The sequence below is a fragment of the Microcaecilia unicolor genome, chromosome 13 (assembly GCF_901765095.1).
Source record: "Microcaecilia unicolor chromosome 13, aMicUni1.1, whole genome shotgun sequence".
Taxonomy (NCBI): Eukaryota; Metazoa; Chordata; class Amphibia; order Gymnophiona; family Siphonopidae; genus Microcaecilia; species Microcaecilia unicolor.
This window is the reverse complement of record NC_044043.1, coordinates 89,023,735-89,048,802: the sequence shown is the minus strand read 5'-3', so window position 1 is coordinate 89,048,802 and position 25,068 is coordinate 89,023,735. Positions and strand designations below refer to the sequence as shown.

Here is a 25,068-nt window from a genome sequence, read left to right as displayed (position 1 = left end):
AACTAAAAGATCCCATTTTCCAGGGCACATTGTCTGCTTGTTTGGATCTGACAAGAAATACCTCTGTTAGGGTCCTCATTTACCTCCAGGACAAAGTCTGAAAATCTGGCCTACACGGGACCCCAAATAAAAGTTGTTCAGGGGGAGGTACTCACACACAGATATATAGCATTTTTTTTCTTTCAGAAAGTGGGAAAAAAAGTCTTCCTTTTTTAAAAGATCCAGTTCGCGGTCCCTTATAAATTAGTAAATTTAATGGTTCTGTACTCACAACTCATCCCGAATGTTGTCTATCAGTCGAAATAACTGTTCCTGGCCCTCAGCTTGGATATCTGAATACCTGGGCAACAGTCCTTGAGGACTTGCACAGCATCGTGGTCGTCTTACTCTCTGGGCTTGCATCCTAAGTGAACAAGTCAAGAAATCCAAGTTAGTGACAACATACCCATTTCATCTTTCAGGATTAAAAAGAAAAAAACCAAAAAAGACTTCATATATGCTGGAACCTTTCAAATCCAGAAACTACGCAGGAAAGGCACTTTTTAAAGTATTTTAAAATAAGTACTAGCCCCTGGATTCTATAAATGGCGTCCAGATTTGCACATGACCTTGAGATCCATGCACAAATAAATTATTTTGGGGTCTTTTTAATAAGATGCGGTAAAATGGGCCCTGCGCTAGAGGTGGGGGTCATTTTTGTAGTGTGTTGCGCAACGGGTGAAAAAGGCTGAAGAGGGCCATGGCCATGCGGTAAGATTGCTGTCATGCAGGGGAGGAGCACTTACCCCTGAGGTGGCGGTAAGGGCTCCCACACTAACCCGGCAGTAACAGGGTACCAAGCGGCGCTGCCCAATTACCACTGGGTTAGTGCCGCTCTAAAAAATACGGGCCGAATTTCCCTAGCATGGAAATGGTGCATGCTGGGGCTGGAATTACTAATGGCGCCTGCATTGGGCTGGTGGTAGCTCCAGATCAGCATGCGGTAAGCCTGCGTTGGGCTTACCACTGCTTTGTAAAACGGCCTGTCAAAGAGCCATTAACAATTAGCCAGATCCATGCGCAAATCCAAATTAGAGACAATCTGGCTGCGTGCAAGTCTATAAAGATCTGTGTCCAAATTTTCTTGTGTATAATCCAAAATGGGGCGTGGCTATGAGAGAAGCAGGAATTACATGCAGTGTTAGGGAATTTGGGGGCTGTATGCCAGGATTTACACCAGGTTGCAGTTGGTTTAAGTCTTCGAAACCAAAGTTGGGCGCTGGACTACGCGCTAAGTGCTATTCTATAAAGCGAGCGCACTTTATCGAATTGCACTGAGCACAAAGTTTTCCCAGTGACTACTTGTCAGCGTCATTTATTGAATCCAGCCCTAGGTCTTTATTCTAAGGTTACCAGATGTCATGATTTTCAGACTTGTGTCTCCAATTCCCTCCTCTCTGGCAAATATTTTGTCCCCGATTCCAGTAATAAGGACAAAACTACAGCATGGGAAAATGCTGCAAGATGGAGTGTCTCCCTCTCATGTGGTTCAGCAGCTCCACCCTCTTGCCAACCCCCAAGGTCTGCCCCCTCCCCTCAAACCTTCTTTTTCGGCTTCCTGTTTGTTCTATAGTTTCAACATTAAAAAGGTAATCAATAGAAATAAAACTAAATAAAACATGGAAAAGAAAATATGATACCTTTTTTATTGGACATAACTTAATACATTTCTTGATTAGCTTTCGAAGGTTGCCCTTCTTCGTCAGATTGGAAATAAGCAAATGTTGGTAGATGACAGTATATATAAGTGAAACATCAAAGCATTTCAGTGACAGTTGGGATGAGGGTGGATAGGTGAGAGACAGGAAGAGTCGGGTGGATGAGGGACAGGGAGATATATGCATGGAGATAGGCGGGTGACAAAGCAGTACAATTTTATGGTTTATAATGGGCTAGAAAACCCAGATCTTTGTTAAGTCCTGTCCGGTGGGTGTCAAAATATTTAATCATTCTGACTTCAAAGGTCTTCCTGTCTCTCACCTATCCACCCTCATCCTGTCAGACTGTCACTGAAATGCTTTCTATGTGCTCGATATACTGCAGTTTGCAATAAAAATGCAGCAAAGTGGTTACAAAAATAAAATCGTCCAGAAGGAAAAAGGGTACAGTTAGGTGCTCCTAGAGGAATACGTTTGCTTGACTAGCCAGGTCTTCAGAAGTTCTTTGAAAGCAGTGTAGGCGTAAAATGCCACAGACATTATTCATTTTCTAATTTATTTTCCTTGTATATTTTTTGCACATACTTTATTCTCTCACATATTTTGGGCCTCCCCTTATCAGTTTTGTGCTATTTTTCGTCTGGGAAAGTAATCGTGGGAGACGAGAAGCCTTAGGGTGCAAGAATGTCTGTAAGCTTCTCATCATGTTCTCACGTCAGATACTTTATCATATTCTGCAAGGTTTGTCACCCTACGTGCATCTCAGAGAGTGGGCACCTGAGCAGGTGCTGTGTAGTCTGACGTTCAATGTTGCAAAAAGTTCCTTGGAACAGACCTTTCTGGTATGTAGAAAACTTACATATTTCCATAGTCAGCCAGCATCAGGCGACATGGATTTGGCTGCTGGAATGCCTGCTTTCTGTAAATTCTATATATGGTGCCCAAACGTGAATCCCAAGTTGTGCACGTATCTTAACTGAGTAATGAGCCATTAACTAGCAATAATTGGGTTTTAATAGCCAATTTTTGCAGTTAATTGGCTCTAATTAGGATTTGTGCACGCATCTTGCTAAGTGCTATTCTAGAACGATCCACACACAAACCTTTTAGGGGTCATTTTACTAAAGGGCTGGCACACGGCAACAGGCTTGCTGAATGCCATCTGCAACTATTGCCGGGCTACAGAAGGAGCCCAGCGGAAGATTCCATCCACAGAGTGCGCCATTTCTGGCGCTACAAAAATATTTTCTATGGGCGATGGGAGGTATTATAAAAAGTTAAGACAGTGTGTATTGATGTGTCATGCTTAATAACAAAAAATGTTAACCATAAAAACAATTGAACTACAAGCTAAAACTTTTGAGGGTGGGGTGCGGTATGGGAAGGGGCGGGGTGGGGAGAAAAATTGTTAAAACTTTGATGAACAACACTATTATTTTGTTTTTTTATTCAGTTTATTCCAGGGCTTTTTTTGAGGGGGTACTGAGTACCGGCACCTTTTCAATTGTCTGCTAAAATTGACCCGTGGTCCCCAAGTTTTAATGAAAAAGATCAGGCTTTACACACCAATTCTGCCTTGCCATAGATTCTGTGACTGGTTGCAGGGGGCCTGGCTATTGTGGGGTGGGTCCCTCAGTGATCACCCCACCCTTGAAGGGTGGCCTGGCATTTGAGTACCGGCACCTTTTTCACTAGAAAAAATGCACTGGTTTATTCAGAATGTGGTGTTTGCAAATTTTTTTTTTTTTTTGCATACTGTGCCATTGAATGTTTAATTCTGTTGATTCATCAATAAAATTGTTGAAACACAAAATATTTTCTATTTTTGTAGCGCCGGTGCTTACCTGGTGGTAATCAGCGCTGCCCAGTTACCAAGGGAGCCCTTACTGCCACCTCAGTGGGTGGCGGTAAGTGCTTCCCCCTGAAATGGCCACATGGCAAGTGGTTCACTTACCGCAAGGCCATTTCTTTTTCGGGGGGGGGGGGGGGGGGGGGGGGGAAAGACAGCCTTTTACCCACTGCAGTAAAAGGGGGCCTCTGCATACGTCAAAAGCACACACTGACGCTAAGGTCCCCTTTTACTGCAGCTTTGGGGTGCCGGAAAGAATATTTGAAGCGGGGGAGTCGGAGAAACTAAACAAATTCTCTGTAACCTTGGAGGATGTAATGGGTCAGTTCAGCAAGCTGAAGAGTAGTAAATCACCGGGACCTGATGGTATTCATCCCAGAGTATTAATAGAACTAAAAAATGAACTTGCGGAGCTACTGTTAGAAATATGCAATCTGTCCCTAAAATCGAGTGTAGTACCGGAAGACTGGAGGGTAGCCAATGTTACTCCGATTTTTAAGAAGGGTTCCAGAGGAGATCCGGGAAATTATAGACCGGTGAGTCTGACGTCGGTGCCGGGCAAGATGGTGGAGGCTATTATTAAGAATAAAATTGCAGAGCATATACAAAAACATGGACTGATGAGACAAAGTCAGCACGGATTTAGTGAAGGGAAGTCTTGCCTCACCAATCTAATGCATTTTTTTGAGGGGGTAAGCAAACATGTGGACAATGGGGAGCCGGTTGATATTGTATATCTGGATTTTCAGAAGGCGTTTGACAAAGTGCCGCACGAAAGACTCCTGAAGAAATTGCAGAGTCATGGAATCGGAGGTAGGGTATTATTATGGATTAAGAACTGGTTGAAAGATAGGAAGCAGAGAGTAGGATTGCGTGGCCAGTATTCTCAGTGGAGAAGGGTAGTTAGTGGGGTCCCGCAGGGGTCTGTGCTGGGTCCGTTGCTTTTTAATGTATTTATAAATGACCTAGAGATGGGAATAACTAGTGAGGTAATTAAATTCGCCGATGACACAAAATTATTCAGGGTCGTCAAGTCGCAGGAGGAATGTGAACAATTACAGGAGGACCTTGCGAGACTGGGAGAATGGGCGTGCAAGTGGCAGATGAAGTTCAATGTTGACAAGTGCAAAGTGATGCATGTGGGTAAGAGGAACCCGAATTATAGCTACGTCTTGCAAGGTTCCGCGTTAGGAGTTACGGATCAAGAAAGGGATCTGGGTGTCGTCGTCGATGATACGCTGAAACCTTCTGCTCAGTGTGCTGCTGCGGCTAGGAAAGCGAATAGAATGTTGGGTGTTATTAGGAAGGGTATGGAGTCCAGGTGTGCGGATGTTATAATGCCGTTGTATCGCTCCATGGTGCGACCGCACCTGGAGTATTGTGTTCAGTACTGGTCTCCGTATCTCAAAAAAGATATAGTAGAATTGGAAAAGGTACAGCGAAGGGCGACGAAAATGATAGTGGGGATGGGACGACTTTCCTATGAAGAGAGGCTGAGAAGGCTAGGGCTTTTCAGCTTGGAGAAGAGACGGCTGAGGGGAGATATGATAGAAGTGTATAAAATAATGAGTGGAATGGATCGGGTGGATGTGAAGCGACTGTTCACGCTATCCAAAAATACTAGGACTAGAGGGCATGAGTTGAAGCTACAGTGTGGTAAATTTAAAACGAATCGGAGAAAATTTTTCTTCACCCAACGTGTAATTAGACTCTGGAATTCGTTGCCGGAGAACGTGGTACGGGCGGTTAGCTTGACGGAGTTTAAAAAGGGGTTAGATAGATTCCTAAAGGACAAGTCCATAGACCGCTATTAAATGGACTTGGAAAAATTCCGCATTTTTAGGTATAACTTGTCTGGAATGTTTTTACGTTTGGGGAGCGTGCCAGGTGCCCTTGACCTGGATTGGCCACTGTCGGTGACAGGATGCTGGGCTAGATGGACCTTTGGTCTTTCCCAGTATGGCACTACTTATGTACTTATGACCTCTTAGTGCGTAACTCAAAAAGGGAAGTGGACACGGGAGGGGCATGGGTGGCTTGGGGGGGGGGGGTGTTCACTAAAGATGAGCGCAGTATTAACAGAATTCGGGGGATCTGTGCCAGGATTTACACCAGGTTGCTTCAGTTGGTGTAAATCCTATAAATAGCGCACAACTCGGAATAGCGCTCCGTGCGGATTTTTTCGCCACCCGAAACCTCTGCTCACAGGACAAATCCCTCCTATCTGTACCCTTCTCCACCACCTCCAGGCTCCGCCCTTTCTGTCTCGCCTCACCCTATGCTTGGAATAAACTTCCTGAGCACATACGCCAAGCCCCCTCCCTGCCCATCTTCAAATCCTTACTTAAAAGCCCACCTCTTCAATGTGGCTTTCGGCACATAACCACCTACCTCTATTCTGGAAACCTACACTGCCCCATTTGATTTACTGCATAATTGTCCTTTAGATTGTAAGCTCCTTTGACCAGGGACCGTCCTTCCTTGTTAAAAATATTGTTTAAAAATTGTACAGCGCTGCGTGACCCTAGTAGCGCTTTATAAATGTTAAGTAGTAGTAGTAGTAATTTTTTCAGCACCCAAATTCGGCCGCTGTTTGGTGAATCTAGTCCGTTGTCTCTTTTGAGTATTGCATCTGACCCTTTGAGCTGCATCTGTAGTTGTGTTTTAGGTGCAGTAGTGAGAGGCTGGGTACTGATAAGGAAACTTCAACCTCTGATGAGAATGAGGTGAGGTATTGGCTTGGCCTCTGGGGATACCTAATCTCTTGTTACTACGATTTTCCCAGTTAAGTATATATAAACTGATAAGGGAATACTTAATAAGTATTGTTTGTAAGCTTTCAAGGCTTGAGAAGAGATGTAGATGAGTCCTCTACATTGCAACAGTATCTGGTCATCTACTTCCACTGCTATAGAAGCTACAGAATACGACAAATGCGGAAGACACCATTGATAGTTCATCTCTCGATGAGAAACTTTCTGGACTAGTTTGGATTTTCAAGGACAAGCATCCCATGCCCACACTGCAACTATGACAAGACTTCCTATTCACAGACATATGTCCTTCTGTCAATTTTCATTACTGTCCTGTTCTCAGTGGTGTACCAAGGGGGGGGGGGGGGGGGCGGTGGGGGCGGTCCGCCCCGGTTGCACGCCGCTGGGGGGGGAGGGGGGGGTGCCGCGCGCCTGTCGGCTCTTCGTTTTCATGCTCCCTCTGCCCCGGAACAGGAAGTAACCTGTTCCGGGGCAGAGGGAGCATGAAAACGAAGAGCCGGCAGGCACGCGGCATCCCCCCAGCGGCGTGCACCCGGGGGGGGGGTGTTCTTTCGCTGGGGGGGGGGGGGGGTGTCGCGCTGTTCTGGGGGGGGGCACTGCACCCGGGGGCGGGGCGCATCGGCGATCCGCCCCGGGTGTCAGCCCCCCCTAGGAACGCCACTGCCTGTTCTCAAAAGTGCTATCCGATCACAGCAGGTAGTGGGCAGCCCTATCATTAGGCCAACTGAGGCGGGGGGCCTCAGGTGGAGCTCTTCATGGAGCAGCATCTTGTCACCTTCCATCTCTCCTTCCTCCAAGGCTGGCATTGCTTTACCACCTCCCCCATACCGGCCGTGATCTGGTTTCACCCCCCCCCCCCCACCTTCCTCGAGTCTACTTTCTTTTTTTCCCCAAAAAAAGTCATCATCGGTAGTGATTCCCACATGCTTCTTCTCAATGCTGTGATCCGCCTCTCTGATGTAATTTTCTGTTTTCTCAGAGACGGGCCATGGTAGAGAGAAGAACCCGGTGCAGGTAGCAGGGCAGCGTATGGGAATCACTGCTGATGATGACTTTTGGAAAACAAAAAAGGAAGGTCGACTAGGGGAAGGGGGGTGAGGAAGAAAAGGGGGGAGATGCCGGACTGTGGCTGGTGGGGGGAGGGAGGGAGTAGGGAGAAAGAGAAAGTGTGAAGGGAGAGATATTGGACTTTGGGGGGGGGGGGGGGCAGAGTGCTGGAGGCGTCATCTCATCCCTCGCCTTAGGCCATCCCTGACAGCGGGCCGACGGCAGTTACAGCAACATAGGCTTAAATCTAGCCTCAGCAGGATTAGCACAGATCAGATCCCTTATTTTAAACCTTTCCTGTCTATGGAACAGCCTTATGTATCTATCAACTTAAAGGATAGCAAACTGATTATTCCACCTAGCTTTTTGAAAGCATAGTTTCTTACACTGTATTATATTTTGCCCATTAAACATTTTACTACCGACCCTTCTGCCCACCAGCTGTTAACACCTATCTTTTATAAGCCTTTTCCATGCTGCTCTCACATCATCTTGTGTCTGTTTATTTTCCAAACTGTTCGTTGCCCTCTCCCCTCCTAATCCTTCAGCTTTCATTCATAAGTAATCTGAACTTTATTGCTACTGGGGCATCTATTTTTTCACACGCATATTTCCAATTATCTGCTCATCTTTTCCCATAGAACTCCAGCTGGCCTTCATTTTATCTTTGCTTTTTTTCCTTTTTACATGACGATGGTCATGCTTGGAACTTTAGTCTTAATCTTATTTGCAATCTCTAGAGGGTGTTTTGCTAGCTTCCGCTCCATTTTCCACAAGAATGTTCATCCTCAACAACAGCTTAACTTAGCATTAAGACACGTGAGAAATGAATGCAAGAGAATCATAAAGCACATTTAAGGCCTGATTTCGTACATTTTTTTTCTCAAACAGAATAGGAATAAAGTCTTAGGGAATTGGGACCATTAATAAGCAAGCAAAATAAATCTATTTCTAAGACTCATGCTTGTCCAGGACTATTAGAGACCTCCAAAACGCTTCTGAAAACTAGGGAAAGTTTCTCTTGAATAAACATAGCTAAAGTCAATCAAGTCCTCAGTAACCAGGCAATTTGTTTCAGATATAATCTGAAGTCTCTTTTACCAGAGATCTTTAACCTAGTCCAAAATCTATTGTTATATGTTGGGACTGTACAGTGAAGGAAGGCTTAGGGGGATAGTAGCAAGAAGGGGAGATGCTGGACCAGAAGGGGGAAGACAGAGGAGAGGGAGTGGAGATGCTGGACTGGAAGGGGATAGAGATGGAGACTTTGGAAATAAGGGAGAACGAAAGGGTAATGGAAATGCTGGGCTGGAAAGGGGAATGTAGACAGGAAAGGGATGAAAATGTTGAGCGAAGGGAGCTTGAGGGGAGAGAAAGACCTGGGGATGCTGGTTTGTTAGAGGAAGAGACAGGGGAAAGAGAAAGTAAGTTGGGACTGTACAGTGAAACTCATTATATATCTGCATCTATCCCAACACAAGATAGAGTCATAGTGAGGTAATGGGTTACACACATACACCCTCATTTTATAGTCTCACACAAGCATTTGCACATGTAGGTTGCACAATAGTTAGCAGTTATGAACATAATTTAATTATTTGATTGGGTGCAAATTGGTACAAAACCAATAATCAGCAATAACTGGAGTTAACTGGCACGCTACCTGCAATTAGGCGCTATTTTAGAACGTTGGCGCCTAAATTCTATAGCACATAACTGCAAAAGGGGCGGGGGACATGCACTTACATGCTGAGATTTTAGAATATGGTCAGTGATGCGCGTAACTGTTGCATTTAAGCGTAAGCATTTTATATCTGTCTTTGAAGCAGCGCAGGGAGAGAGAGGTCTGCAGTAGCGCAAGGCAGGAAAGAGGGGGGGCTCTTTCTTGCCCCAAAGAGGCCACTAGACCACCAGTGCACGACGATAAGGTGCAGGAGGGGAGGGGAGGACAGGACACCCTGAGGCCCGCTCGCCCACAAGCCAGCCTGCCTGCCCACCCACAAACCCGGACAAACAGGCAGCCTGGCAAAACCCACCCGGACGTCTTGCAGTGTCCTCAAAAAGAGGGCATGTCCAGGTAAAACCGGATGTATGGTAACCCTACCTAAACTAATTTACTTAAGGCCACCCAATATGGAAGCAGTAGACTATGGTGTAAGAGAAATTATGGGATATGAGTTTAAGACTCTCCTCAATCATTAGCGCACCTTTGTAAAAGAACTCTTTAACCCTCCATTGCCCCAGGTACAAAAACTACTACAGACAGAGAAAGTACCAGCATATAAGGTGTACATTTAGTAGCGCTATAGAAATGAATATTATTAGTAGTAGTAGTAATCAGAATCCAGAGATTGTTGATGGCTTATTATTCATCCACAGATTAAAATCCTAACAGTATTTTGATTAAAATGTAGAAATATACATATTTAATGTTTTTCTTGGATTATATTGGTTATAGGCCTACAAAAGGCCTGACATAATATATAAAAACTGCAAAACATGCAGGGGTGGGGATGGGGACAAGAAAAAACAATATCTATGTTTATTGTTGTTTTGTGGTATTGGTACTATTGGTGGAAAATGTTTCTGCTTGAATTCAATACATATATTTGTGTATTTGAGAAGTTGTGAGCACAGGAATTGCACAAAAACAGAGTTGAGGGCCCAAGGCAAACAAGGAAAGAGATGAGAGACTACTAGGTGAACTGGTGTTTTTCAAGTGTAATTTAAGAAGCACCTATTTTAGGTTTTTGTTTGTTTGCTTTTTTGCATGGGGGGTTGGTTATGGGTGTTTATTGGTTAAAGTCTAGAAGTAGACATGTGTATCTATTTTATTTATGTATTTATTCATTCATTCTTGTATCCCACAATTATCCAAAAACAGGTTTCGGTTCAATGTGGCTTACAATTACAACTAACAGTTATGAGAGATTACAGTGATGCATTACAGTTACAGATTAGTCTGGGCTAACAGTTTCATGTTTATTTAGCCACAGAATTTATTGAAAAGGTAGGTTTTTCGTTCTTTCGTGAACCGAAGCTAGTTTGTGATGCTTTTTCTGATCTTGTATCCTAGAACTTTGCCCATTTGCCAACTCTTGGAATGTCTACAGAAACATACTTTTATGCACATCTCTCTCTCCCCCGCCCCCACCCTGGTGATTTTATAAGCGTCTATACTTCTGTGTGCAAAATGTTTTATGCACCCACACACACAAAAATCAACAAACAAACAAAAAAAAGAGTATAAAATCAAGAAAGATATAGTAGAATTGGAAAAGGTGCAGCGAAGGGCAACTAAAATGATAGCGGGGATGGGACGACTTCCCTATGAAGAAAGACTAAGGAGGCTAGGGCTATACAGCTTGGAGAAGAGACGGCTGAGGGGAGACATGATAGAGGTATATAAAATAATGAGTGGAGTGGAACAGGTGGATGTGAAGCGTCTGTTCACGCTTTCCAAAAATACTAGGACTAGGGGGCATGCGATTAAACTACAGTGTAGTAAATTTAAAACAAATCGGAGAAAAGTTTTCTTCACCCAACGTGTAATTAAACTCTGGAATTCATTGCCAGAAAATGTGGTGAAGGCGGTTAGCTTAGCAGAGTTTAAAAAGGGGTTGGACGGTTTCCTAAAGGACAAGTCCATAAACCGCTACTAAACGGACTTGGAAAACTCCAAAAGGTTTCCTAAAGGACAAGTCCATAAACCACTACTAAATGGACTTGGGAAAAATCCACAATTCCAGGAATAACATGCATAGAATGTTTGTACGTTTGGGAAGCTGGCCAGGTGCCCTTGGCCTGGATTGGCCGCTGTCGTGGACAGGATGCTGGGCTCGATGGACCTTTGGTCTTTTCCCAGTGTGGCATTACTTATGTACTTATGTCCTCTACTTGGCTCACTTTTATTACACAGAGCAGTGATTTAACCTATTGTGATGTCATAGTGGCTCATTCCACCAATAAGAGCCAACCTCATTAGTGATGTCACAATGGCTTGATTGTATAGAATGTTTGTACGTTTGGGAAGCTCACCAGGTGCCCTTGGCCTGGATTGGCCGCTGTCGTGGACAGGATGCTGGGCTCGATGGACCCTTGGTCTTTTCCCAGTATGGCATTACTTATGTACTTATTCTCATAATGGACTGTCCCCACCTTTAGTCCGGGCAGACAGATGGGACACACAATACAGTGTAATATATACAATAATTGCATTCATATTCTGCTACTATCCTATAAAGCTCAGTATGGACTACAATATAAGAAGCTGGTCATTTCTAGGACTAACATCAAATATGAAAGATTATATTAGAAAACAAGATTTGTCTAAAAATGTTTGGACTAAAAACTTCGTTTCCCCCTACAACCCATGTGATTTCTTTCTGGTTCAACATTGGTAGAAAGAGAGTTTCAACATAGCACAACTCGGTAAGAAAACAGGGAATGAAATATTTTTTTGATCTTAGTCACACCCTCGATGTTTTTAAATGTCCTTAGACCACCAAGGCTGTGACTGAGAAAAATGATAATTTTTACCATGGATGAATGATTTTATATCCCAGGACCTCTGGTACACCTTTGTGAAAACAACAATCTTAATCTAGCTTTCCTGGTGGCCGTATCTTGCTAAAGATGTAAAAAGACTGGAAGCGGTGCAAAGAAAAGCTACAAAAATGGTATGGGATTTGCGTTGCAAACCGTACGAGGAGAGACTTGCCGACCTGAACATGTATACCTTGGAGAAAAGGAGAAATGTGGTGATATGATACAGACGTTCAAATATTTGAAAGGTATTAATCCGCATTCGAACCTTTTCCGGAGACGGGAAGGTGGCAGAACTAGAGGGCATGAATTGAGGTTGAAGGGAGCCAGACTCAGGAGTAATGTCAGGAAGTATTTTTTCACGGACAGGGTGATGGATACATGGAATGCCCTCCCGTGGGAGGTGGTGGAGATAAAAACAGTAAAGGAATTAAAACATGCGTGGGATAAACACAAAAGAATCCTGTTTAGAAGGAATGGATGTACGGAATCTTAGCGGGGATTGGGTGGCAACGCTGGTAATTGGGAAGCAAAACCAGTGCTGGCCAAATGTCTATGGTCTACGCCCTGATTGTGACTGAATAGATATGGATGGGCTGGAGTGTAAATTTTAAGGGGCTTCGATGTTAGCTTCAGAACTTTTAGTACAAGAAGAGTGCTGGACAGACTTCTACGGTCTGTGCCCTGAGAAAAGCAAGGACAAATCAAACTCGGGTATACATATAAAGTATCACATACCATGTAAAATGAGTTTATCTTGTTGGGCAGACTGGATGGACCGTACAGGTCTTTATCTGCCATCATTTACTATATTACTATGGTGGTCTCCTAATCCCCCCCTATCATCCATTACTCGGTTCAAACAATGTCGTCACTTTTTTCCTAGCAGGCGAATCCAGATGACTATCTCTGCACCGTGTCAGAAGTCCATTTATCCAGAAAATAAGAGATCCATAGTTCTTTGCAAATTGTTTGACACCATGGCATTACTGCTTAAACTATTTGGTTACGCCATTGCAAACAAAGTTATCTAAGACTGGAATGGGGCTCCTCATTTCATTACCACAAAGGATATGTCTACTCCTTTTTCTCCTTTCCCAACTCTCACCTGCTCATCATCACCTTCCCTTCCTCCTTGCTTTGGCTTAAAGACAATCCTGATTACAAAATAATTTAAACAAGTTTGTTTTGTGAAATGATTTAGAAATAATTTAATACAGCATTTATAATCTGCCTTTTTGGACCATTGCCTATACAAAGCACCTATCAATCAAAATATACATACAAACGACTTAAAATACCAGCATTAACAAAAGCAGCCCCCTCCCCTTTCAACTATATTTCACAATAATAAAACGTAATTACAAAATAATCCTATAATGCCATGTCCATCCATAACTACTTCAAAGCAACGAATCCTCACTGCTTCTGAATCATCTTGCATTTTCAACGCCATTTCCCAATCCATCGTTTAACTGTGTTCAATCAAGTCACATCCATCTCCCATATTTTAAAAAGCTTAATTATTCCATGTAAACCTCTTACCCCACTAATCCAATGGCCCTCAATCCAGTCCTTGGGGTACATTCAAGCAGTCTGTTAAGAATCTAAGAATAGCCAATGGTCCATCTAGCCCAGAATCCTGCTTCCAACAGTGGCCATGAGATAAGAGCTACGGACATTGAAGGCAGTCCATGCAAATCTACCTCATGTATATTTATTGTGGCAACCTGAAAACTGAACTGGGTGTGCTCCAAGGACTAAGCTGAGAATCTTATAAGGCACTTCAATCCCATATTTTGACTTGCAATTCAAATTAGCATAAAACAGAAGCTGCCATAGTCATCTCCATTTCCAGAAACTCTCAACATATTTTGCCTTCCATGGAGTCAAACAACAAGTTTATAAAGTGTGTCTGAACAAAGTCTCACATATTCTTAACACTCAAAGGCTACATATTTCTTCAAATGGGCGGCACCCCCCCCCCTCCCAAATGCTTTCATTCTGGACTTTACCTTATTAATGACCTTATGAAAGGTATGGTTAGCCAACATTCCTGGGTGAGGCACAATGACCTAGTAGGCATCTAGTGAGATTGATACATATCTCTTAGATAAATTGACTCAGATCCTGCACAGGCAACAAAAGCCAGAGACAAAATTTTAAATGTAGTTCAGATTTTTTTTTTTTTTAATGTAGTGAAATACTGCAAGCTACTGTCTCTGACCATGATCTTTTAAAACCTCCTATCCAAGGTTTGGCTTTAAAGCATTCTACTGATTGCTTGTATCTGGCAGAAACAGGGAAGCAGATGCTAGAACTGATCCTCCTGTGATTTCAAGTCGCAAATGACACAGAACAGCTTGTTGGAGTGGCAGAAGAATACTTCATAATGTTGCCAGTTAGTAGAATCTCCAATAGTATCTATTTTATTTTTGTTACATTTGTACCCCGCGCTTTCCCATTTATGGCAGGCTCAATGCGGCTTACATGGGGCAATGGAGGGTTAAGTGACTTGCCCAGAGTCACAAGGAGCTGCCTGTGCCTGAAGTGGGAATGAAACTCAGTTCCTCAGTTCCCCAGGACCAAAGTCCACCACCCTAACCACTAGGCCACTCCTCCACTGTTGCTACTATTTGAGATTCTACATGGAATGTTGCTATTCCACTAGCAACATTCCATGTAGAAGTCGGCCCTTGCAGATCACCAATGTGGCCGCGCAGGCTTCTGCTTCTGTGAGTCTGACGTCCTGCACGTGCAGGACATCAGACTCACAGAAACAGAAGCCTGCGCAGCCTTCTACATGGAATGTTGCTAGTGGAATAGCAACATTCCATGTAGAATCTCCAATAGTAGCAACATTCCATGTAGAATCTCCAATAGTATCTATTTTATTTTTGTTACATTTGTACCCCTCGCTTTCCCATTCATGGCAGGCTCAATGCGGCTTACATGGGGCAATGGAGGGTTAAGTGACTTGCCCAGAGTCACAAGGAGCTGCCTGTGCCTGAAGTGGGAATGAAACTCAGTTCCTCAGTTCCCCAGGACCAAAGTCCACCACCCTAACCACTAGGCCACTCCTCCACTCCACTATGTCTCAATAGACATAGGTCCTCTTCTGTAGCAAAGACTTCCTGCACAGCTGAATAACTTCTGCAATATCTGGAAAAATGTGAATTTTTTGCCCAAATGACAAAAGATTTTTTACCTTAAAAATTTAAGAATCAAATTTTATCTTGTTCTTTAAGAAAAGAAACAACTAAGGTGCTCTCTGGTATAGCCTCCTGAGATATTTCAAGAAATCTGGTTCAATTAAAATCACCAGTTGGTACTGCCAAATCTGGCCTTCATTTCTAGAAAGGTAATAACATTTAGAAATTCCCACTTCCTCTGAATCAAGGAACATGAGAATTACCTTAAAATATTTTCTAAGCAAATACTCTGGGATAATAAGTAAACAAATAATCAGAAAATTCAGAAATTGAAGACTTTTCCCATGGGCAACATTCTACTCCAGCTTGCAATGAATCACCAAATTGCCTTTAATTACAGGAGCACCAGGAGACTATAGGGCTTGAATTTGCGAATCCAAGGTATGAATATGAGTCTCAGCTGATGTAATCCTGGTCTCCATCTCAACAAATTTGGTGGCTGATTCATGAGTTTACTCACACAGTTGCTTAACTGTCCTTTTCACAAACTGCTCCATTGCGTTAACAATCCTCCAAAAATTTAATAGGGAAACACTGTCTGGTTCCGTCTCTCCAATGCTCTGAGTCTCAGGAAGTGAAATGTCCCAAGGCATAGGAGCCAACTTTTCAAAATGATTGGGGGTGCTTAATTTTTTTGTTTTTTTTACAGGTGGTGCATTTGTCCCCCTCCCCTCGCCCCCCTCAGAGTTCCATGCCTCCCTCCCTCCCTCTCCTCAGAGTTCCAGACCACCCTCTCTCCCTCCCTCCGAGTTCCAGCCCCTCCCTCCCTCCCTCCCTCCGACTCGAGTTCCAGCCCGACCTCTTCTCCCACTCCCACAACAGTCCTTCGCCTGCCCCTCGCCTTCCTGCATGCCACCATAACTTAAAAGTCATCTTACCGGGGTCCCGGTGGCAGCAGTAGTGAAAAGCGAGCACGAGCAGGCTCAGCGAGTTGGCGCTAAGTTCAGCCTGCCTTCCCTTCTCGTTGCTCTCAGCTTTGCCTCTGGTCCCACCCCCATTTCCTGTTTCTGCAAGGGCAGGACCAGAGGCAGAGCTGAGAGCAACGAGAAGGGAAGGCAGGCTGAACTTAGCACCAACTCGCTGAGCCTGCTCGTGCTCGCCTTTCACTACTGCTGCCGCTGGGACCCCGGTAAGATGACTTTTAAGTTATGGGCGGCATGCAGGAAGGCGAGGGGCAGGCGAAGGACTGTTGTGGGAGTAGCAGAAGAGGTCGGGCAGCGGGCTGGCTCCTGGGGAACTTCCGGTTCCGGCGGGGAAATATTGGGGGTGCTCGAGCACCCACAGCACCCACGGAGTCGGCGCAAATGTCTCAAGGGACAGGAACAGAGGAACTACCTCCAGAAAAGCTCAATGCACATTTGAAGGAGTTGGAAGCAAACTTCTAGACTCTCATGATTCACACACAACTGAGGAAACAACAGGCAGGAGTATGGGTTTGTTCAGTGGAATTCAAGGAGGTTCCCATATCAGGGTGACGTTCACTAATATCTGCTGGACCAGACATGATTATGTTTGTTCATAGGTATCACTATGAGCAACAAGATAGATACCAGTTGCTTACTTATGATTTTTCTCTTCTCCATATTAAAAAAGCACAACAAGTATTCAAAGCAAAAAATACAACAAAAGAAAGAAATGGCTTAGTGTGATCTTTAGTAGCTCCTTAGAGCTCTGCTCTGCTTGAGGAGACCGCTCCTTGGGCCATACTGTGTGGCTACGTGTTGCGGTAGCATTTGCTTTTAAACAGTGAAGCTGACCCCAGATGATGATGATGTTACATCGGGGGGGGGGGGGGGGGTGTCAAACTTCAATCCCTAGCCAGAAGAGATGTCGGTAGACAGGTAGGGAGTGGAGGAGTAGCCTAGTGGTTAGTGCAGTGGACTTTGATCCTGGGGAACTGAGTTCAATTCCCACTGCAGCTCCTTGGGACTCTGGGCAAGTCACTTAACCCTCCATTGCCCCTGGTACAAAATAAGTACCTGAATATATGTAAACCACTTTGAATGTAGTTGCAAAAACCTCAGAAAGGCAGTATATCAAGTCCCATTTCCCTTTCCCCCTTTCCCTTATGACATCACAATATCAGAAGTGAGCCAAGCCATTGTGACATCACTGATGAGTTTGGCTCTTATTGGTGGAATGAGTGGAGGAGTAGCCTAGTGGTTAGTGCAGCAGACTTTGAGCCTGGGGAACTGGGTTCGATTCCCACTGCAGCTCCTTGTGACTCTGGGCAAGTGACTTAACCCTCCATCGCCCCTGGTACAAAATAAGTACCTGAATGTATGTAAACCGCTTTGAATGTAGTTGCAAAAAACCTCAGAAAGGCGGTATATCAAGTCCCATTTCCCTTTCCCCCTTCTGTTCCAATAAGCTGCATCAATGCTTCTTCTCTTCTTGGCACTGCTTTTTGGTGGTAGTTTGATGGCCTAACAAAATCACATACCAATCTTAGATCATGCTCCTGATGGTTGGGTGTCCAAGTCACCAAACAGTTGAATCTTCCAGAGCTCAGGGACCAAAAACTCTCATTACTGCGGTAAATTGTAAATGTATTACTTCTACAACACAAGTAAAATTGCTATGCCAATTAAGTTATCTGAATCTGCAAAGCTGAAAGCCCCCTACGGCACCTAATACCTTTGCATCAGCCCTGTTAGTCAGTCTCATCGAAACGGCAAATAGTTCAGCACCTTTTCATGAACTGCCACCCAGTAACCCTTCTCCCTAGTGCTTCCACAAAAGGCACTGATTATTGTGGTCTTTCAGTACTCGGCAAACTGGTTTGTTTGGTTTGGACTGCAAAATACATTCCCCCACTACTAGACTTTTTGGAAAGGGAGAAAACAAAGAAGACACTGTGATGGTGTCTCAAGTCATATTCAGTAAATAAATAATGCTGATGAAATAAAAAAAGCCGAAAATCTGTAAAATAATGAACTGTGATGCGTGGTATCTGTGTAGACAAAGATGGAGCAGAGACAGCCAAGGAGACTAGGGTGCCACAGAAGTCACAGAAACTGAATTTAATCATTCACAGACCCAACACAGCCGTGTTTCAGCAAGTGCCTGTATCAGAGTTCTATGCACAAAGTTATCAGAAATATAGATGTCAACAATTTGACTGTTGTGTACTCTAGCACGATTTTATGAAGGAACTCCCCATTAGCGTTGCTAATGCTGCTGGCACGTATTGTAAGTGCTAGCTGTTGATAAATCATTCTGCTCTTAAAAGAGCATATCTTGTGGATATTCTTGAAGGGATATTGGAGTTTAATTTTTTTGATGTTGTGAAATGCTCCTTCCTAGGTAGGGGTGCACGCCAATAATCAATCTTAAGTAAGTAGGGATGCTGCAGTGCTGATCCCTTCAAGTATATTGTTGATGCATGCCAAATACATTTCAGAGAATGATTTTTAAAGAACAGATGCTCAGTCACAACAAAAAGGCACATGGCATTTTTATCCATTTCCTCCCACAAAAAAAGTGAAATCGTTGCATTTACTATCCAAGATTGGAAATGAAAACGGTAACGGAATTCAAACATGCGTGGGATAAGCATAAAGGAATCCTGTGCCGAAGGAATGGATCCTCAGGAGCTTAGTCAAGATCGGGAGGCGGGGCTGGTGGTTGGGAGGCGGCGATAGTGCTGGGCAGACTTATACGGTCTGTGCCAGAGCCGGTGGTTGGGAGGAGGGGCTGGTGGTTGGGAGGCAGGGATAGTGCTGGACAGACTTGTACGGTCTGTGTCAGAGCCGGTGGTGGGAAGCGGGACTGGTGGTTGGGAGGCAGGGATAGTGCTGGACAGACTTGTACGGTCTGTGCCAGAGCCGGTGGTTGGGAGGTGGGGCTGGTGGTTGGGAGGTGGGGATAGTGCTGGGCAGACTTATACGGTCTGTGCCTGTGCCAGAGCCGGTGGTTGGGAGGTGGGGCTGGTGGTTGGGAGGCAGGGATAGTGCTGGACAGACTTGTACGGTCTGTGCCAGAGCCGGTGGTTGGGAGGTGGGGCTGGTGGTTGGGAGGCGGGGATAGTGCGGGGCAGACTTATACGGTCTGTGCCTGTGCCAGAGCCGGTGGTTGGGAGGTGGGGCTGGTGGTTGGGAGGCGGGGATAGTGCGGGGCAGACTTATACGGTCTGTGCCTGTGCCAGAGCCGGTGGTTGGGAGGAGGGGCTGGTGGTTGGGAGGCGGGGATAGTGCGGGGCAGACTTATACGGTCTGTGCCTGTGCCAGAGCTGGTGGTTGGGAGGCGGGGATAGTGCTGGGCAGACTTATATGGTCTGTGCCAGAGCCAGTGGTTGGGAGGCGGGGCTGGTGGTTGGGAGGCGGGGATAGTGCTGGGCAGACTTATATGGTCTGTGCCAGAGCCAGTGGTTGGGAGGCGGGGCTGGTGGTTGGGAGGCGGGGATAGTGCTGGGCAGACTTATATGGTCTGTGCCAGAGCCAGTGGTTGGGAGGAGGGGCTGGTGGTTGGGAGGCGGGGATAGTGCTGGGCAGACTTATACAGTCTGTGCCCTGAAAAGCATAGGTACAAATCAAAGTAGGGTATACACAAAAAGCAGCAAATATGAGTTATCTTGTTGGGCAGACTGGATGGACCGTGCAGGTCTTTTTCTGCCGTCATCTACTATGTTAAGATTTCATAGTCTATAAATGTTAATAAATAAAAATAAGAAGAAATGTTTATTAGAGGAAATAAAGAAGACATAAAAGGAAACCAAGCAGTAAACCAGTACAGCATGAGCTAGAGTCAAGAAACAGGCATGAGAAACATATTTAACCTTATATTTATTTCTTCTTTCCACACCCAAATACTTCCAATACTTGGCAATATAATATTTCTCCCCCAGCAGGAAATCTTTCTCTCAGTTCTATGGTCCAAATTCATTGACTTTTCTCTCTAATATATGGCCCCAGGGAGGCCCAAGGTTATCTGACATCCTAGGCGAAATTCCAGCCATGTGCCCCCAGCCCCAGGAATACCCCAAGGCCCTACCCTTGCCTTCCTCTCCATCCCACAGCCAGCATCTCCCCTATCCTATCCTTCACCCAAAAGGTGTTCAGTATCTTCCTTTCTTTCCTTAACCCCTGACCAGCATTTCCCTTTCGTATTCCTATTCCCCAGGGATGTCTGGCATCTCATATCTCCTTCCCTTCTGCCTGCCCCCATGTTTGGCATGTTTCCCCCTTCCCCTGTTGGGCAGCTCAGAGCGGAAGAAGCAAAAGTTAAATCTGTGCAGCATAGGACCTTTCAGAACAACCAATGCATTTGAGCGCTGCTGTGTCCAACCCCTCTGATACCGCACCATGTTGAGAGCAGTTTTAAAGTGCCTCTCTTGCTGTGCTGGAGCTATGGTGTCGCTGTCTGGTTATTCCGTCACCCTAGGCGGACACAATCTGCCTAGTGTTAAGGCTGGCCCTGTATGGCCCCCATATAATCTCTTTAATGCTTCAGTGTGACTATAATACAGAAAAGCACAAGAATAGCAAAAACTAAAAAATGACAAGGATGAGTCCCTGCTGCCGAGGGTAACCGGGTGCTGGAGGGGAAGAAGATCCTTCTTCCCCTTCAGGGTTCAAGGTTAGGTTTATTTGATATCCCGTTTAAGGGTCAGACAATCAAAACAGTGTACATGGATAAAATCAAGAGGAGGATAGTAGTAAAACAAAATATATAAACAACACAAAACCAAGGGAATTATAAACCAGATGCACAAAGACTAAACAAAACAAAATTCTGCTGTAGCGCAGCAGACTCCGACAAGATTAACCGTTCATTCTCGGGTAAGAATGAATCAGCAATTCAAGGCTGCATGGAACAGGTGGGCTTTAATCATAGCTTTAAACTCACGGAGGGTATCTACTGTTCACAGAGCTAGTGGCAGGAGTGGACATTCCACAAAGTGGGGCCCACTACATTGAACACTGAGGTGTGATAGGTACATAAAGACACAGCTCGATTTGTGATTTAAGAGGGAAACGGGATCTAAAGGGAACCCTGCAAGTCCTGCCACCTTTCCCTCTTATTCGGTCAAAGAAAATAGATAAGTGGAGAAAAGCAGATGCTACTAAAGGTTTCCCCAGTAGAGGGCACTGGGACTCAGTTCAGCCAAGGGGAGAGGAGGTCCAGACTTCAGCCCCTCCCATATAGCTTCAGGAGAAGCCTCCCTGCCCACATTTAATGACACATACTCTGTTATCAGCTGACGCAACCGCTCAACCACAGCAAGATCATTCAGAAGGCCATCATTAAAGCGTTGAAATTTGTTCTCCAGCATCATCGACCATGGGGCTAGTGTCAACCAGATGGGGGCATGGTCAGACCACATAAATTGTTCCATGCCTGCCTGCTGAACCCGCTGCAACAGGTCCTTGCCCATCAGGAGATAGTCAATTCTACAGTAAGATTGGTAGTCCTGAGAAAAATGGGTACAGATCTTAGTCAAAGGATGGAGCCACCTCCACCCATTGGCCACATGCAACTCCTGAACATAGGCACAGAAATTTCATCTATCCCACCTATTATAAGCCACTGAGCCATACAATTATCAAGATGGGGCTTCATAGTCAAATTAAAATCCCCACCAACCACAAGAGCCCCCTTTTGCAACTGAAGAAGCTGAGGGGGAAGAGAGATAAAAAAATCACTCTGTCCTGCATTTGGAGCATAAAGATTCACCAATTTGAGTTGCTCCCCATTAACAGTCCCTATCACTATGAGAAAATGGCCTTGCAGATCCCCTATTACCTTATCAACCTCCCCTGCCATCCCCTTCGCAAACAAAACCCCAACCCCTACTCTCTTAAAATAACAATCCACGACCACTTGAACTTCAGGAAATCCCTAAAAACCAACCTCTTCAAAAAGGCCTACCCCAACGACCCCACGTAACCCTCTTCACCTACCAACACAGCATGACTATGATCGCACAGGACAACATGCAATCTTCATCCATTTCGACCCTCCACTTATACCTCATACGATCATTATACAACTTTGTATTTGTTATCCACCGACTGGGCAAACGCCTTTGACGGTACTATGTAAGCCACATTGAGCCTGCAAATAGGTGGGAAAATGTGGGGTACAAATGCAATAAATAAATAAATAAACCCTCCCTAGAAGCCCAAAAAGTCAACGGAAACCGGGGGTCTTTAACATAGTGCTCAAAGGCTCACACTTAATGCATTTCCTGGACAAAGCAAGCAGAAGCCAGCACCCGGGCAAGTTCCCGAAAGATACCCTTGCACTTATGTAGAGAGTTCAAACTCCATATACTATAGGAGACAAAATTAACCCCTTTCCACTCATCAGACAAACTTCCCATCCCAACTATAACTACCCCCAGCCCCCCATGACTCCCTCACTCGGTGTTCCCACAACGCTCCAAGGAAGGTATTGCCCCCAGTAGCCAGTGACACAAAAACTGAACCAATCGCACACCCAAGCCTCATCTAGGTAAACCCATACAAAGAAAAATCAAGGCACATCAAGCAAAAAAATCAAAGCAGACCAAGCACAGGACCCCTCCACCCCTAACGGTTACCCTGTCCATAACTACAGATGCATCAACAAAACCAACAAATGAAAAGAAAAGAAACCCACCCCACACCCGCACATTGCCTCTACTGCATGCAAATCTCTCTCACAAATATTCATTGTGGATATCCCAAAAACCTGACTGGCTGGGGTACCTCCAGGATCAGGTTTGGGAACCACTGTGCTACAGGTGTAGTTCCTGTGTAGGGATCTGTACAGTCCAGCTTGTTTTAGCTTCCCAGCGGTAGCTGTATTTGTGCTCTAGTGCCTGGTATAATATTTAGTGTGTTGTCCTACATAATATGACAAGGAAAGTAACTGATAGGGAAGCTAAATGAAAAGATTAATTGTGAGAAAAAAAGAAGGAAGAACAGAAGAAATTATCAGTAGTTCTCATCAATCCCTGCTGTCACTGACGCAAATAAGGGATTTTCTAGAATGACTGTGGGGTTGAGGTGGGGCAGGGGTTGGAGCTAGGAGGCAGAGCAGGCGAAAGCTGAAGCACCTGCTAAAATCTGTCTCAAAAATTGTACCCCCTTGGCATCTCTATCCAGGAAGGACAAGCCTGGAGCAGTACTATGCTGCAGTGGCATGTAACGTTCAGGAAGACAGGGAACAAAAGCTTAGCGGAACAGGATGAGGGTGCTGGGGAATGTGTTGTAAAGCCAGTGGTTAAAGGAAAGACCTTAGGGGCAACAGTCAGTCATGGGTGCAGGGCTAAACACTGGTCCAGCAAGCACAGTGGCAGTCTGAACCGGGGCAGCAAGCAAGGCGGAAGTGGTGGTGGGGGGGATGGTATGCAGAAAGGACTCAACTTAGCAGGGCACTGCTGGATTGAATGCAGAGCTGTATCTGCAGTTGTTTTGAAAGTGATGATGGGTAGCAGAGTGAATCCAGTGGAACTAAGTACTAGAAAGCATTTGGTTGAGTAGGTCGAGGGCATGTGAGCACTCAAAATGCTCCAGGTAGTGCTCTGAAGTAGTCAAGTGAGTCTGTGGGACCAGCTTATGCTTGGGGAAAGGGCTTCAGAGTTCTGGTGGTAGTGAGTGGGTGGGGAAATCATAGCTGGGGCTTTGTTAGCTAGCTTTCTGTATGTCGATGATAGGCTGACCAGGTATCTAACAGTACTCTGTCTACCTCTGTGAATGGTCAAGTGGTGGCCAAGGAGTTAGAGGAGAGGACCTGAGTCAGGGGAGTAGGAGTATGGGGTTTAGGCAGTGTGGTGTCTTCTTTTGTTGGCCAGTAAATTTTATAGAGATTCCCAAAAGTCGGTAGTTCAGCCTAAAGTGTTGGACACTGTAGACGAAGCGCATCCTCTGGTGTGTGGTACAGTATTTCAACCTGATCATGGACCAGGCTGCTAGGAAAGTTGCCAGATGAACCAGGACCCTGTTCCAGGGTGGATGAGAATGTGCTAAGTCAGGTAGATACAGTGGGCCCTGGCTGAGCTGTTGTTTGTTGGAGGCTTCCTTTTTGCGCCTACTTATTTTGCATTGGTGAAGCAACAAATATAGCTATGCAGATTTGGGGGACACGTTGATTAAGTGCATCTGCAAGGATATTAGGAAGCCTATGTGGGTTACAGGGTAGAGAAGAGTTGGATGATGATTAAAAACTCTAATTTTAAACCGCAGACATTCTGGAGCAGCACTATAGCCATATAGGTACGGCTTGGTGTTTGCAGTGAAGGGTGTCTGCATTAAATGGCTGGGAAGTCAGAGGATGCAATGGTGTGAGTTCCCATTCCTGCAACATCAGGCTGCTGCATCTGAATATTTAGGGGTGACAGTGGTGCATCTCAGCAGAAATGGACTTCTAAGCAATAAGATTTCACTCTGTTGGTGGAAGCGTTTGCCGGCAGGGGGGGGGAGTATTACGCTTGGTTGGTCATACATTATTCCGAGATGTTACTGCAGATGGAAGACAAAGCAGATCAAGGGTTTGATCAATACTGATAGGCAACTTGGGAAGCTGATTTAGGAGCTTAGTGGTAGCAAATCAGGCATATTGGGCAGATCCAGAATATGCTGGTGTGTATGGAAAAGACAAAGTGCATTTGTCTGATATGGGGTTGGTTTGAAGAACACCTTAGAGACGACTGTCTGACCACAGAGCCTGTAGGTTATAGCATTTATTGTGTGTGTGTGTGGGGGGGGGGGGGGGAGGTTGCTCAGGGAAGGTTTAAAACTGCTCTACGTTATGACAGGTAATCTGAACTAACATATTTGGAAGAATATAGAAGGATGTCAACACATGGCATTCGTGTAGCTGCCCGGCTGGTGGTGCAGAGCCACAGGACCTACTACTGCATGGTCACTGAACACAAGTCATACCTCAAGTGATGGAACCCTAGCTTATGATATAGTAGGGGATCCGGGTTGTAATGTGGTACTTTCTTGAGTTAACTT

At 45.1% G+C, this 25,068-nt stretch overlaps 1 protein-coding gene across 3 annotated transcripts in view; it reads right to left on the bottom strand.

Moving 5' to 3' along the window:
* The window catches only part of VPS13D (vacuolar protein sorting 13 homolog D), a 386,590-nt gene that overhangs the window by 19,412 nt on the left and 342,110 nt on the right, over window positions 1-25,068 (bottom strand). For all 3 annotated transcript variants that reach the window (XM_030185614.1, XM_030185615.1, XM_030185616.1), the window contains one exon: window positions 272-403. In XM_030185614.1, coding sequence (XP_030041474.1) covers window positions 272-403 — 132 coding nt within the window. The remainder of the gene's footprint in view (window positions 1-271; window positions 404-25,068) is intronic.